Source organism: Phyllobates terribilis, unplaced genomic scaffold (genome assembly GCF_046119375.1).
Source record: "Phyllobates terribilis strain yellow unplaced genomic scaffold, ASM4611937v1 Scaffold_7__3_contigs__length_470593459, whole genome shotgun sequence".
Classification (NCBI taxonomy): domain Eukaryota; kingdom Metazoa; phylum Chordata; class Amphibia; order Anura; family Dendrobatidae; genus Phyllobates; species Phyllobates terribilis.
The window spans coordinates 42,206,472-42,222,203 of record NW_027362767.1 but is presented as its reverse complement, the minus strand read 5'-3'; the positions used below and the strand labels follow the sequence as shown (position 1 = coordinate 42,222,203).

At 44.7% G+C, this 15,732-nt stretch overlaps 1 protein-coding gene across 5 annotated transcripts in view; it reads right to left on the bottom strand.

The window, feature by feature from the left end:
• The window catches only part of EVL (Enah/Vasp-like), a 157,775-nt gene that overhangs the window by 64,002 nt on the left and 78,041 nt on the right, over positions 1–15,732 (bottom strand). For all 5 annotated transcript variants that reach the window (XM_073638430.1, XM_073638426.1, XM_073638432.1 and 2 more), the window contains exons 2-3: positions 6,698–6,866; positions 5,355–5,532 (exon numbers count right to left, since the gene is read on the bottom strand). In XM_073638430.1, the coding sequence (XP_073494531.1) occupies positions 5,355–5,532; positions 6,698–6,866 (347 nt within the window). The remainder of the gene's footprint in view (positions 1–5,354; positions 5,533–6,697; positions 6,867–15,732) is intronic.

Here is a 15,732-nt window from a genome sequence, read left to right as displayed (position 1 = left end):
TCATGGGCTCCTCAAAACAACTGTCAAATGATCTGAAAACAAAGATTATTCAACATAGTTGTTCAGGGGAAGGATACAAAAAGCTGTCTCAGAGATTTAACCTGTCAGTTTCCACTGTGAGGAACATAGTAAGGAAATGGAAGAACACAGGGACAGTTCTTGTTAAGGCCAGAAGTGGCAGGCCAAGAAAAACATCAGAAAGGCAGAGAAGAAGAATGGTGAGATCAGTCAAGAACAATCCTCAGACCACCTCCAGAGAACTGCAGCATCAACTTGCTGCAGATGGTGTCACTGTGCATCGGTCAACTATACAATGCACTTTGCACAAGAAGAAGCTGTATGGGAGAGTGATGCGAAAGAAGCCGTTTCTGCAAGCACGCCACAAACAGAGTCGGCTGAGGTATGCAAAAGCACATTTGGAGAAGCCAATTTCTTTTTGGAAGAAGGTCCTGTGGACTGATGAAACCAAGATTGAGTTGTTTGGTCATACAGAAGGCGTTATGCATGGCGGCAAAAAAACACAGCATTCCAAAAAAAACACTTGCTACCCACAGTAAAATTTGGTGGAGGTTCCATCATGCTTTGGGGCTGTGTGGCCAATGCCGGCACCGGGAATCTTGTTAAAGATGAGGGACGCATGGATTCCACTGAGTATCAGCAGATTCTTGACAATAATGTTCAAGAATCAGTGATAAAGTTGAAGTTACGCAGGGGATGGATCTTTCAGCAAGACAATGATCCAAAACACCGCTCCAAATCTACTCAGGCATTCATGCAGAGGAACAATTACAATGTTCTGGAATGGCCATCCCAGTCCCCAGACCTGAATATCATTGAACATCTGTGGGATCATTTGAAGAGGGCTGTCCATGCTCGGCGACCATCAAACTTAACTGAACTGGAATTGTTTTGTAAAGAGGAATGGTCAAAAATACCTTCACCCAGGATCTCATTAAAAGCTACAGGAAGCGACTAGAGGCTGTTATTTTTGCAAAAGGAGGATCTACTAAATATTAATGTCACTTTTCTGGTGAGGTGCCCATACTTATGCACCTGTCAAATTTTGTTTGAATGCAGATTGCACATTTTCTGTTAGTACAATAAACCTCATTTCAAGGCAGAAACATTACTGTTTCCAACAGTTATTACATATAGCAAACTGAAATAGCTGTTGCAAAAACACCAATTTTTATAAAACATTAAGCTTAAGATTAATAGGGGTGCCCAAACTTTTTCATATAACTGTATACTAGGATGGGGCCCAGGATAAGGGACATATATATACCATGATGGGGTATACAGTATATATACCAGGATAGGGGCCAGGATAACGTACATATACACAAGGATGGGGGACATATATATACCAGGAAGGGCCCAGGATGGGGGACGTTACTACATCATGGGGGTGGGGGCAATTAGTATGTTCTTATAGGATTTTGAACACTACAAGGCCGCATACATCTGACCAATATGCGGGGGCTGGGGTGTGTTTGTGTGGGGGCCCAATTCTACATTCTTCACCGGGGCCCATCGGACCCTAGTTAAGCTACTGGCACTGGTTGAAGCTAACTGGGAAGGAGATGTGAGCTATATCTCTTTAGAGGACTGGGAAAGTTTCGATTAACACGGCCAAGAGATCTCAACTGTTTCCACAGAGTTAATAGAACTCCAAATGTCTTGTGTAGAATGGGTCTTAGAACTGATGACTGCCGTCCACGATATGGAGTAGAGGGGGCAGAATTAAACCCCTTTACGACCTATGACGTATAGGTATGTCATATGTCACCTCCCCCTGTTTGATAGGTACGTCATATGTCACCTCCCAATGTTTGATGCGGGCTCCGGCGATGAGCCTGTATCTTTTCCGGAACATGACAGCTGATTTCATCAACTGACATGTGCTCCTAACAGCTGCAGGTGAATCGCGATCCACTCGTGACTGTTAACATGTTAAATGCTGCCGTCAAACTCTGACAGCAGCATTTAACATGGCCGCACTGGAAGCGCGTCACTAGCCCCACCCATCGGCGCCCCTGTCACATGATCGCGGTGCGCCAATGGATTTTTCATGACAACCCGGGGTCTCCAGGAGACCCTTGTGGTTGTCTTTGCCGATTTGCTATGAGCGTCGCCCCGTGGCCGGCACTCATAGCAAATGATGATTTCTGCTGCACATAGCAGGACTGAAGCTCTGCTGTGTGTAAAACAGGCGATCGGATGATCGCACCTTCTAGTATTCCATGGAGACTATTGAAGCCAGTAAAAAGTAAAAAAAGCACAATGTATCAATGTATAAATATATATTAGTCCGATCAGAGTAACAATAAAAAAATCAAAACAGCAGAATTAAGTTTTTTTGATCGCTGCAACATTGCAATATAATGCAATAACGGATGATCACGTCAGCCCGGCGCACAAAAAATACGTCCTCTCCCAGCCCTGGATCACGAAAAATTGAGGCGCTAACGGATCTCGGAAAATTGGCGCCATTTTTTTTTTTTTACAAACTTTGGATTTTTTTTTCACCACTTAAATAAAAACAAACTATACATGTTTGGTGTCTATGAACTCGTAACGACCTGGAGAATCATAATGGCAGGTCAGTTTTAGCATTTAGTAAACATGGTAAAAAAAAACAAAATACAAATGTGGAATTGCACTTTTTTTTGCAATTTCACCACACTTGGAATTTTGTTCCCATTTTCCAGAATACTATATGGTAAAATCAATGGTGTCGTTCAAAAGTACAACTCGTTCCGCAAAAAATAAGCCCTCACATGGTCATAATAATAGAAAAATAAAAAAGTTACAATCTAAATGGAGAAAAGGGTATAAATCAAAAAAGGAGCTACCGCCAAGTTTTGGAAACAATGGAGGGACTGGATCAGGTGTCCTACGGTAGGATCAAGGGAATTGGCATATGCTAGATTGTTTGCTGGGTAATGTATTGTTTATGGTACACTAGAAGGGGAGAGGTAGGAGGATGTTTGGGGTAAGGGGATATATATTAGCACAACAGATCTAATGTCATATTTGAACTCCACCAGAACTATAGATTATTAGCAGAATTTAACATTTCTTAATTACTAGAATAATCAACGAGCCTCGTGCATCAGCCATTACCATTTGGCGGTTAATGCTGCTGTCCATGGCAGCGAATCAGCTGTCATTAACCAATATGTCATTTATTTTTTCCCCTGTTTCCATCAGTGAGACATGTGACAAGTGATGTCATTACTGTGATGTCATTACTGCATCATCTTCACATTTACAGGATGATGACGACTTTCCAAAATGCGTAAGGAGAAATGGTCATGTCATTAAATTAATTTAGATCTCTAGCTCCCCCAACAATACCAGTTCAGGACTAAAATAAACTAAATGTTGGACATTTTTTTTTTTAGCATCAGGCATTTAAAGGGGTGAGATCATACTACAGTCCCTTAAAGGGGCATTCTAGCTTTTTATGAAGTTTTATCACTGTTTTCAAATGTGTTTTATTGTTTCTCTATTTTTCAGATCGCCACTTGCTTGCTATCAATAGCCGTTTTGTTTAGATCACGGACGAGTATTGTCTCCAGTTGTATCCAGTCTAGACGATGCTCTGGGAACTAAGGACATCAGTATCACAGATCCCTACAACAGTTTGCTGCAATGTATCAGTGCAGGTAAAGTATAGCAGTTCCTCTGCTAGAGAAATTTAAAAAGAAAATAGGCGCATGGTGCCAATTGGCTTTGACGGTGACGGGTAGAACTAACCTGATTAAGATGGTCCTTATGCCACAACTAATGTACGTTTTGCACAACTCACCGATATGGCTACCAAAAAAACGGTTTCAGGGTATTGATTCTATCTTCAGATCCTTGATATGGGGCAAGAGGCAGGCAAGGATTAAATTGGGAACGCTGCAAAATGGGAAGGAGGAGGGAGGATTGGTCGCTCCCAATCCCTGGGTCTATTTCTTGGCAGTACAAGGCCAGCATGTCAGGGGATGGAGAGAGCCCGATTGTGGAGGGGCAGCTTGCCGGGTGCTGGTACATGTGTCGGGGAGACGCCCACTGGTCCAGGCGTTAGAGGATGGTACCTTTAAGAAATTGGGAGCAATATATCCTACCTTAGGCTTGACTCAGAAGGTATGGGACACTATTAAAAAGATCAGGGGGGTGGACGGGCTGACTAAGTACTCACCGGTGTTGGGCAATGAACATCTGCCGGAACTTAATAAGCTGTGTCAAATGGGCAATTGGAAGGCGCAAGGAGTGAGATATGTGTGCCAGCTGCAGAGTGGAACGGACCTGAAGACCTTTGAGAAATTGAGAGAAGAATTTGATTTGCCTTTGGTATGGGGATTTCAATACTATAGGCTTTGACATGCTTGGAGGGCACAGTGTGGATTGGGAGACATGACGGTTCAGGGTGACATTGTACTAGACTTTGTGTGTATGAAGGGAGGGACGAGGGGAGTCATATCGAGCTTATATCATGACCTACTGCACTCCTATCTGGGGGGGAATCACCTCATTGCAAAAAGTAAATGGGAAAGGGAGGTGGGTACCCTCACAACAGAACAATGGGAGGCGATTCTAGAATATGTCCCGAAGATCTCTCTAAGCGAGCAGGCACGGATCTCCCAATTATACATAATACATAGGACATACAAAACACCGCTGCGCCTGTACAAGGCGGGCTTGAGGGGAGATTCCAATTGCCCTAGATGTGGCACGGACCAGGCCGGACTGCTACACATGCTATGGTCATGCCCACGGTTGGTGGCTTATTGGTTGTTCGTTGTCAGCAAAATTGAGAGGGCTTATACATGTACAATTGACAGAAACCCGGTGCTGTGTGTTTTGGGGGAGGTGGATGGAATATCTGTCTCAGAACATTACAAAGTGGCGATAGCGCGATTGCTATATGTGGCACGCAAACTAATAGCACGAAAATGGACAGATTCGGAACCCCCCACTAGGAGGGAATTTATTGCTCAGACACGTACGGTGATGCATTTAGAGGAAAGCATTTATAGGCGGAGGCATGGAGAGAGAACTTTTGGGAAAATATGGTCCGCATGGATGGCGGTAATATGATTGTCAATGTTCCCAGGTATGCCCGGCATAAGGAGTATTGGCGGGAGGGGGGAGGGGGGAGAGGGTTTTGACTGTATTATTACACGTTATGTGAATTGTTATATGTATATTGATAACTGTTTGCTGTTAAAATTTTTGAAACCTAAATAAAAATAATTGGTTTAAAAAAAAAAAAAAAAAAAGTATAGCAGTATGGATACCAGTGTGGCACAAGTCGGCGTGTAGGTGATTAAATGAAGTTTAATGACTTTTTATGCTTTTACCTCCGTCTTGTGAGTTCATGATATTGAGGGCAAACAGCATGGCATTGGAGAAAGCAGTGGCTTCTTCTTTGCTTGCAAAGTTCAAGCCGTACACCTGCCGGGCGTCCCTCCATTGGTGAAAGGTTGGCGTGGCCTGGTTATATTTCAGACCTTTCACAAGTGAATAGTTTATGACTACCTGAAAGGAAGAAATGTGATATTTATACAATGGAAGATTCAGACAGAAAGTTAAGAATAACGAGGCTGGAAATTTACTGACAGACGGTGCATTAATTAAAGGATCTGAAAAACATGGCTAGGGAGAGGGGAGCCGCACTTTTCACCCATTTCTCCCTTTGCATTACAAAAGATAAAATTAGCACCTATATCCAGAGAATAAAACTGGCATGTGATCCCCTTTATGTCAGTTTATGCTATGGATATATTTGGCTGTGGATATATTTTGCAGCTCTGTCTGCTGGCACTATGGAACGCAACAGATTTTCCACAAGCAAATTTGCAATGGAAAAAATAACTTTTTTTGACTATTATACAATCTCTTTAGATATCGTATGATGAAAAGTTCTACAAATTTCTAATATAGTTTATGTATAAATTCCTCATAATTTCAAATATCTCCTGGGATTCTTCAGTGACATTATCTTGGTGGCCGTCGTCCATGTAACTGCTTGCAGCCAATCTCTCAGGATCAAGCATCCCTCTAAGGAGGTTAGTGATTGGCTGCAAGTGGTCATATGACACGCAGCTTGTCAGCACTGCTGGAAAGAACATCCTTATCAGTGCTTCACTGTCCCAATGTCTCCTTGGACCTGCTGCTCTCCAGACTCGAAATCAACAGATTCAGATATGTCTGAGGATGTAAAGTGCAAGTCAGGTGACCAGCAACCGATCCATTCATCAGTCTGTACTGGGACCCCAAAATATAGATATGTGAATCCCGCCTAAAAGTGGTGTAAGTAATGGCTATTTCCTACTCTTTTGCAGTTTTTGAAAAATCCCCAAATAATTCCTTTGTTTATAAACCGAAAACACAAAAACTGAAATTCTCTGTAGATTAGAAAGTGGCAGAAATCTTCATTGCACACGGATAACATTCATTGTCCAACAATGCTACTCCAGGGTAAATGTATGTTATCCAGAAAGAGATATTGCTTAATCCTTAGCCTGGAGGTGTTATCAGGCTAATAAATGATTCTGGCTTCCTACAGCCACCACTAGAGGCAGCGCTGTGCTTTGTGCGGACTTAGTTCTCACTGAGCTCATAAGCGCCACCTAGTGGTGACCGCAACAAAATAAAACCATGCTTCTTTTATCAGACAGTAATAATTTCAGACTTGACGTACTTGCTGATCCTGAAGTTTCACTCCAACTACTCTGAAGGTGTTGTTGGCAGTATTGTGGTAAATGTTAATCCGGCTGAAGCCCTGCTGTCCGGGTTTGATTGGCACCCATTTCTTGCTGGTGTCATCGTAGATCATGACAGAAGCACGAGCTTGGCAGATACTCTGTTCACTGAAATCAGAAGAGAGAGAACAACATTAGCCATGGTGGATGATGCCCCCGACACACAACCCCAAGGACCCACAACCCCAAGGACCCACAACCCCAAGGTCGCATAACCCCAAGGACCTACAGCCCCAAGGACCCACAACCCCAAGGACCCACAACCTCAAGGTCGCATAACCCCAAGGACCCACAACCCCAAGGACCCACAACCCCAAGGACCCACAACCCCAAGGACCCACAACCCCAAGGACCCACAACCCCAAGGTCGCATAACACCAAGGACCCACAACCCCAAGGACCCACAACCCCAAGGTCGCATAATCCCAAGGTCGCATAACCCCAAGGACCCACAACCCCAAGGACCCACAACCCCAAGGACCCACAACCCCAAGGTCGCATAACACCAAGGACCCACAACCCCAAGGACCCACAACCCCAAGGACCCACAACCCCAAGGACCCACAACCCCAAGGACGCACAACCCCAAGGACCCACAACCCCAAGGACCCACAACCCCAAGGTCGCACAACCAGCCTCCATTCCCACAACACAATAGTCCTGAGAGCGTCTGATAGCCGGGATACATCTGCCACCATTCAAGATCTCCGCTTCTTGCCAATAAATTCAAACAGTCAGAGAATAAAAATCCAAGCAAAACAAATACTTCTCACTGATTAGTTTCTTATTGTATTGAGCCTAAACAATTCTCTTATCAGCTAAACTACCTGGACTGCAGATACAATGGTCACAAACCCTCAGCTGTGAGAATATTAGGTTCATAAGTTAGCACTGTGTAGCATCGGCGTCTCTGCCCCGTTCTAGGCAGAGACGCCGTCCCTCTCACCTCCCCGCTCCTGGCGCAACGTCCTCCAGCGCTGCTCTCCCCGCTGCTTCCGGCACGCGCTCCTTCCCCGGCAGTGTGCTTAGGGCGCGCGCGCGCTCCCTCTCTCTTAAAGGGACCGCGCGCGCCGTCCTAAGGAGTCCCCGGCCAATTGCCGGAGGACCTCCCATATAAAAGGCACCTCCTCCAAAATGGAGGTGCCCGAGCAATGTTGTAGCACTGTTCACTACTCTGCTTCAGCCCTCAGGTCCCGTTGCCAGTTACCTGCCAGATACCTGCCAGATTCCTGCCAGTCTGCTGTCTAATTCCTGCCTGATATCCTGCTACCTGCCTGCTTGCCTGAGGTCCGACGGTCTGCCTTCCAACTCTTGTCAGTCTGTCTATGGACCAGCTTGCCCGCTCACCTGGGAGCGCACATCTGCTACCTGCCTGCTAGCCTACCTGGAGGCTCCGCCGTCACGTGCTGTGACCACCTGCCTGTCCAGAGACTTCTGCCCGCTCACCTGGGAGCGCTCATCTGCCGCCTGTCTGTTGGTCTTCCTGGAGGCTCCGCCGTCACATGCTGTGACCACCCGTTTATCCAGAGACTCTCGCCTGCTCACCTGGGAGCTCACGTCTACCATCAGCCGCCACAGGTCGTACCTACCCTTTACCCAGAGACTGCCCCGGTCACTTGCCGTGACCATCTGCCCGTTCACCCAGAGACTGCCCCGGTCACTTGCCGTGACCATCTGCCCGTTCACCCAGAGACTGCCCCGGTCACTTGCCGTGACCATCTGCCCGTTCACCCAGAGACTGCCCCGGTCACTTGCCGTGACCATCTGCCCGTTCATCCAGAGACTGCCCCGGTCACTTGCCGTGACCTCCTGCCTGTTCTTCTAGAGACTGTCCCGGTCACCTGCTGTGACTGCCTGCCTGGTCGCCACCCGCTCCCTTACAAGGACCGCCCCCTTGTATAGTAGCTCAGAGGTTCCGCCTCCCAGACCCGTTACACACTGTACCAAGAGTGGCTGCAAAAGGTCCAAAGATGGGCAGAAGCCTCCTGTCTGGTCCATCTCGGCAAGACACCGGTCTGTGGATGGATGAGGGCCACATGCTGGATCCATCTATTAAGATTCTTTCACTATAAGGCCACGGCCCCACTATCAGTATCCGGTCAGTATTCGGTCAGTATTTTATCTCAGGAGTGGGAGACAAAATCAGGTGCGGAACAATCAGAGAAAAGGTATAATAGAAACAAGTCACCAATTCTGTATTTATCACCCACTCCAGGTTTTGGCTCCCACTCCTCAGAAAAAATACTGACCGAATACTGACAAAATACTGATAGTGGGGCCGTGGCCTAAGAAGGACTCCTGCACACAGACTTACTAATGAATGGAGGTTATTCAGATATTTCTGGGAAATGTAGTTTTATTCACCATAGAGTGAGTATACGTTTTCGCAGTTTGATAACTTGTATCATAGAAGACTCACAGTCTGCAACTTTTCTGGTCTTAATATAATAGCGCCCTCTACTGTCTTTGGAGGAAATGTAACATCACTCCAAACAAGGTGCGAGAATTCTTTTATTTATGCATCTGTGTAAGAGTGAAGGTCTGTTCTTATATACTAATTAATTACAAAATTGAAAAAAATAACTCACTGTCCATGTAACACTCTATATGTCTTTGGAGGAAATGTAACACTGCGTAGTCAAATATAGTGTAAGCTATATGTACTACTCATCTTATATACTAACTTACTTCCATCTATCCATCTCTATATCTAGCTAGTTTTTACTGATATGTATCATCACTACTCTTCTTATATACTAACTAACTTACATATATATTAATGATACCTAGATAGATTGTATATAAGAAGAGTAGTGATGATCCATCTAACAGCTCACATTTCCTTTAGAGCAGGAGTGGGCAATTAATTTTCCAGAGGGGCTATGTAAGAGACCGTGACTGTGGAGGAGGGCCGAACCAATAGGCTAAAATTAATTCTGCCCAATATTAATTATAATTTTTTATATTAATTGTATGCCTTAATATTGAACAGAATTAAGTATGCTGACATCCCCCTATATACCATATGAGCCCACACACAGCCTCCTATGTACACTATGAGCCCACACACACCCTCCTACATATTGTATGAGCCCACACACAGCCTCCTATATACCGTATGAGCCCGCACACAGCCTCCTATATACACTATGAGCCCACACACACCCTCCTACATATTGTATGAGCCCACACACAGCCTCCTATATACACTATGAGCCCACACACAGCCTCCTATATACCGTATGAGCCCACACACAGCCTCCTATGTACACTATGAGCCCACACATAGCCTCCTATATACACTATGAGCCCACACACAGCCTCCTATATACACTATGAGCCCACACACAGCCTCCTATATACACTATGAGCCCACACACAGCCTCCTATATATTGTATGAGCCCACACACAGCCTCCTATATACCGTATGAGCCCACACATAGCCTCCTATATACACTATGAGCCCACACACAGCCTCCTATATATTGTATGAGCCCACACACAGCCTCCTATATATTGTATGAGCCCACACACAGCCTCCTATATATTGTATGAGCCCACACACAGCCTCCTATATATTGTATGAGCCCACACACAGCCTCCTATATACACTATGAGCCCACACACAGCCTCCTATATATTGTATGAGCCCACACACAGCCTCCTATATACCGTATGAGCCCACACATAGCCTCCTATATACACTATGAGCCCACACACAGCCTCCTATATATTGTATGAGCCCACACACAGCCTCCTATATATTGTATGAGCCCACACACAGCCTCCTATATACCTTATGAGCCCACACATAGCCTCCTATATACACTATGAGCCCACACATAGCCTCCTATATACCGTATGAGCCCACACACAGCCTCCTATATACCGTATGAGCCCACACACAGCCTCCTATATACCGTATGAGCCCACACACAGCCTCCTATATACACTATGAGCCCACACACAGCCTCCTATATACACTATGAGCCCACACACAGCCTCCTATATACACTATGAGCCCACACACAGCCTCCTATATATTGTATGAGCCCACACACAGCCTCCTATATACCGTATGAGCCCACACACAGCCTCCTATATACCGTATGAGCCCACACATAGCCTCCTATATACACTATGAGCCCACACACAGCCTCCTATATATTGTATGAGCCCACACACAGCCTCCTATATACCTTATGAGCCCACACACAGCCTCCTATGTACACTATGAGCCCACACACACCCTCCTACATATTGTATGAGCCCCGATGTAGCCTCCCTATATACCATGATTTGATCCATGTTCTCTCACACCTCTCTGAAGTCAGCAGAAAACGGTCTATTTAAGCACAGTATGGGTGTAATGTAGGTGCCAGATGTGTTGCACAGCCCACCACTCATATGCTTATGGATAACCTTCTTCTATGATGCGTTATGTATTTGTTGTGCAGCTTATATATCGACCATACATAAACTGATCACAATCTGGACCTGTATATTTTTTTAGTGTGGGAAGAAACTGGAGTCTCTGGAAAACCCAAGCAAGCGTGGGCAGAACATACAAACTCCTTGCAGGCATCACTTTCCCCCCACCCAGCTACCGCACCGCCCTAATTAGGGGATTGTCATCTTACTATATAATGTCATCTTGTACTATGGAGAACAAGAAATCAAGACACGTTAAAAAGATTTCTTTTTTTTTTTTTAAATGTAAATACACAAGCCGATAGCCTAACATCCTAGCAGGATATTGCTCTTTGAGGGATTTGAACCCAGGTAGCCCATGCTATATAGCACTACTGCTAACCACTGAGCCACCATGCTGCTTTAAGTACATGACTGTTGTTTCTTCTACTTTCAGATATTGTTACTGGTGGGATTTGAACCCAGAACCTCAGTGTTTGCTAACGATTAGTGCTAACCACTGAGCCACTATCTGCCCTGACTTGATTACCATTTAGTCTATATGATGCAATATTGTGCGATGGAGACCAAGAGATGAAACCATTGCAATTCAAAGAACCTTAAAAATAAAATGTCATTTATTTTTAAGAGATTTTAAAACACAAGTCAAACCCATAACATTTTTGCAACACATTGCTGTTGGTGGAATTTGAACCCAGGTGTTCCTTACTGTAAAGCACCAGTACTAACCACTGATCCACCATGACAGCCTTTGTAAGTGATGGTCAATTCTGTTGGAACTGATTGGTTAGATGCGTTGGCCAGCTATTTATATTTTTCCTGCGCTTCCTATAGGTGCTGGTAGTAATATCAATGACTTTGCCAGAGGTTATCTCTTGAGCAGCACAGTGGCTCAGTGGTTAGCTCTGGTGCTTTGTAGTATGGGAGTCCTGGGTTCTCAGACCACCATGGATGACATCTGCAAGGAGTTGGTATGTTTTCCCTGTGCTTGTGGGTCTCCACCCATGCTCCAAAGACATACAGGTAGGGGCCATGAAAGTGCTGTGGAAAATGATGGTGTTACCTGTATCAAGACCCTGTGCAGCATCCAGGAGGCATGTGGCTGCTTGCCTGTCCTCTTCATTGGGCAAGTATCCTGAGTAGTGTCTGTCCTTGTTGTGTGAGTGTCCTGATACAAGCAGTAGCCAATTATTAGTAAGCAATTGATTTGCTATATATAGTCAGCCCAGTTGCTAAGGATGGCAACTGAGCTGTGTAAGTCCTTTTTGGACTTATGTTTGAAGAATTTTCACTAAGTCCAAAAAGGACTTACACAGCTCAGTTGCCATCTTTAGCAACTGGGCTGACTATATATAGCAAATAAATTGCTTACTAATAATTGGCTACTGCTTGTATCAGGACACTTGCCCAATGAAATGGACAAGCAAGTAGCCACATGCTGCACAAGATACAGGTAACATACCACCATCACTGGCCCCTACTTGTAGATGCTATCCATGGTGGGATTTGAACCTAGAACACCAATAGCTGTGAAGCACCAGTGCTAACCACTGAGCCACCATGCTGTTCGAGAGATAACTTCTGGCTAAGTCATCAACGACTTTCAGCACTTATGAAAGGGACTGGAAAAACTATAGCAGATTCCATTTTCAGTCACTGATTTCAAAGACATGTCTGAGCCGTGTAGTCTCATAAACCTTAGTCAGAGTTGAAGTAAAGACCCCAGCGCTTCAAGACAACAGAAACAACCACCGAGCCACCAGGATGCACAGAAGACAACCAATTGTCAGGTTATGAATCTGACTCTCAGCAGGACATTAAAAGGAAGAGCAGGTTCCATGTGCAGTCACTGACTGCAATTCCTAAGGTACACCTGAAAGGTAGAATCTCATTGACCTCAGTTAGAGTTGAACTAAGGACCCAAGCATTGAAAGGTAAGGAAGCTAACCACTGAGCTACCATGCTGCCCGAGAATAACCTGCTGGCTAGGTCATCTATATGCCTACCGGTACCCACAGACAGGTCATGAAAAGGATGAGCAGGTTCCCTTTGTGGTCACGGATTTAATTTTCTACGTTTTGTCTGAGAGGTGGAATCTCATTGTTCTTGGTCAGAGCTGAACCAATGACCCCAGCAATGTAAAGTAACAAGGCTACGGTGCTGCTGTGAGCTAACCTATGGGAAGGTAACACCCAACACCCATCAGTAACAGCAGGCTGTATACCCATCTGTGGAGAGGGGAAGAAAGTCTTTTAGTCTCTGTGTTCTCAGACAAGAGACCGGCGAGGGCCCCGGCACTGCGGGACATTTCTGACACTTCCATGTGCTAGAAAACATCACATAATAAACTCCATGACACGGTCTGCAGAGCTCGTGCACACGTGTTCTGGATCCATCCCAGTTGGTAATGGAGCGGAGCTGCGTGTGCTTATCCTCTGCTGCATTCATTGTCTAAGGGACTGTCTGGAAATAATGGAGCGCTGCGTTCTCAGACAGTCCCATAAACAATGAATGGAGCAGAGTATGAGCAGCTCCTCTCCCAAAGACATACTGATAGGATGTGAGCCCTGATGGGGCAATAATGTCTGCAAAGAGAGATTGTTCTTATGAAGCATAATAAATAAGCATATTGATTGTACAGCACCTTACAGACATCACAGCGCCCATCAGGGGTCACATCCCCTACGGGTCTGTTTTCAGAATGTGGGAGGAAACCCAAACAACTACAAAACATCCTTAGAGATGTCACCATTGGTGGGATATGAACCCAAGACATCAGTGTTGTAAAGCACCAATGCTAACCACCAAGCTATATCGTTTTATAGAGAACAGGCGATCAAACCATTGCTCAAAGGGCTTTAATTTAGTTTATATAAAAAAAAAGCCAATTACATTTTTTTCTAGCAATTTAAATGACCCTTTTAATGAACAGAGGACTTGAACCCAGAATGCCAATATGGTAAAGCAATAGTGCTAACTACTGAGCCACAATCTGCTCTAGCTAGATGATGGTCGTTTCTTCGATATAATGAAATAACTGAACAGACTTTCAGATGTTGTAACTGGTGAGATGTGAACCCAGGACCTTAGTGATGCAAAACACCAGGTTTAACCACCGAGCCACTATCGGCCCTTGGTAGGAAATGGCTGTTTCTTCTATATAATGCAATATTATTCTATAGAGAACAAGTGATAAAACCACTGCAGGTTCAAGTAACTTCAATTGAAAAAAATTACTTGTTTTTAGATTTATAAATGATCCTTTTTTAGATAAAGCAATAGATTGATGGTTTTAAGAATACACAAAAGCCCATTCCATAACCTCACGAGAACATCGTACTCGGTGGAGTAGGAGCCAGTGCAAGTAAAGCAAAAGTGCTAACCACTGAGCCACTGTCTAATGCACTTTGTATCGCAATCAACCACTATTTTAGAAATCTCTGCTTACTGTCAGTGAAAGAAAAAAAAACATTCCATCCAGCGGGTGACAACTTGTCCTGTCCTAGTATCAGCAACATCACAAATCCAAATTACCAACACTGATACATTGTTGCAAACCATCAGATGTGAAGGTAGGACAGGTTTTTGTTAGGTTATAAATGTTTCCATTCACTGAAAACAGGGAGAGATCTTCAAAATGGTGGAGAATTAAGTCAAGGCATAACAGGAGGTTGCAAGACTTTTTATTACACAGTCAGTTATATAAAAGTGGACAACCCCTTTAAGAAAGGTATACTTACTGGTGGTTCATGGCATCACAGGTGAGACCCTTATATTTATGGTCAATTATCAACCCTATTGCTATATTAACCTGATCTGGGCCCCCTCTTCTCATAGGCCACTTCTATGAATTGTGCGCCCTTGTTATATATGACCCCTGGCGTCCCGGACCGCTACCACTGCCCCCAAAATAGACTGTACAGGGACCACGTGCACACTCGTGGATGATACAGATGGACACGGCAGAGATCTGCCATCACTTGCTCATACATCTGCAGATTGTGTATCACTTCTTTATAGTGTTCAAGATCTCAGCTTGCTGCAAAAATGGTCAGCTTCCTCGAATACTTCCAGAGGATGAAAATCTGTCCTGATACACTGTAACAAACCATGCTTCAGGGTGATCATGGCCATGCGATGCTCATAGCAGGCTGAAGGCAGTAAGAGTTATTCTGTGTGAACATCTCACAACCAGGACAAATGACAGCAAGCAGAGCTCTTGAAAACTAGTGAGAAACTGCTTTATAAAGTGATTTATACAATATACGATTCAGTTACTGAAACCGGTACTACCAGTTAAAGGGGCTGTTCCCACTTCCTTTTGCCTCATTAAGGCATATAGATATCAGAGGGGGGTCTATACACTATTTCCTCCATCAAACTGACTTTTTACTGGAGTGTCCTATTTAAAGGGGTTGTCTATGATGATGAGACAACCCCTTTTAGTGTTATCCTCTAACCCGGCCCTGGTTTCCAGACAGGACAGACCCTCATTAAGCCCATATGAGTTAGGGCATTAGGAGGTGACTGTCTCTCAATACA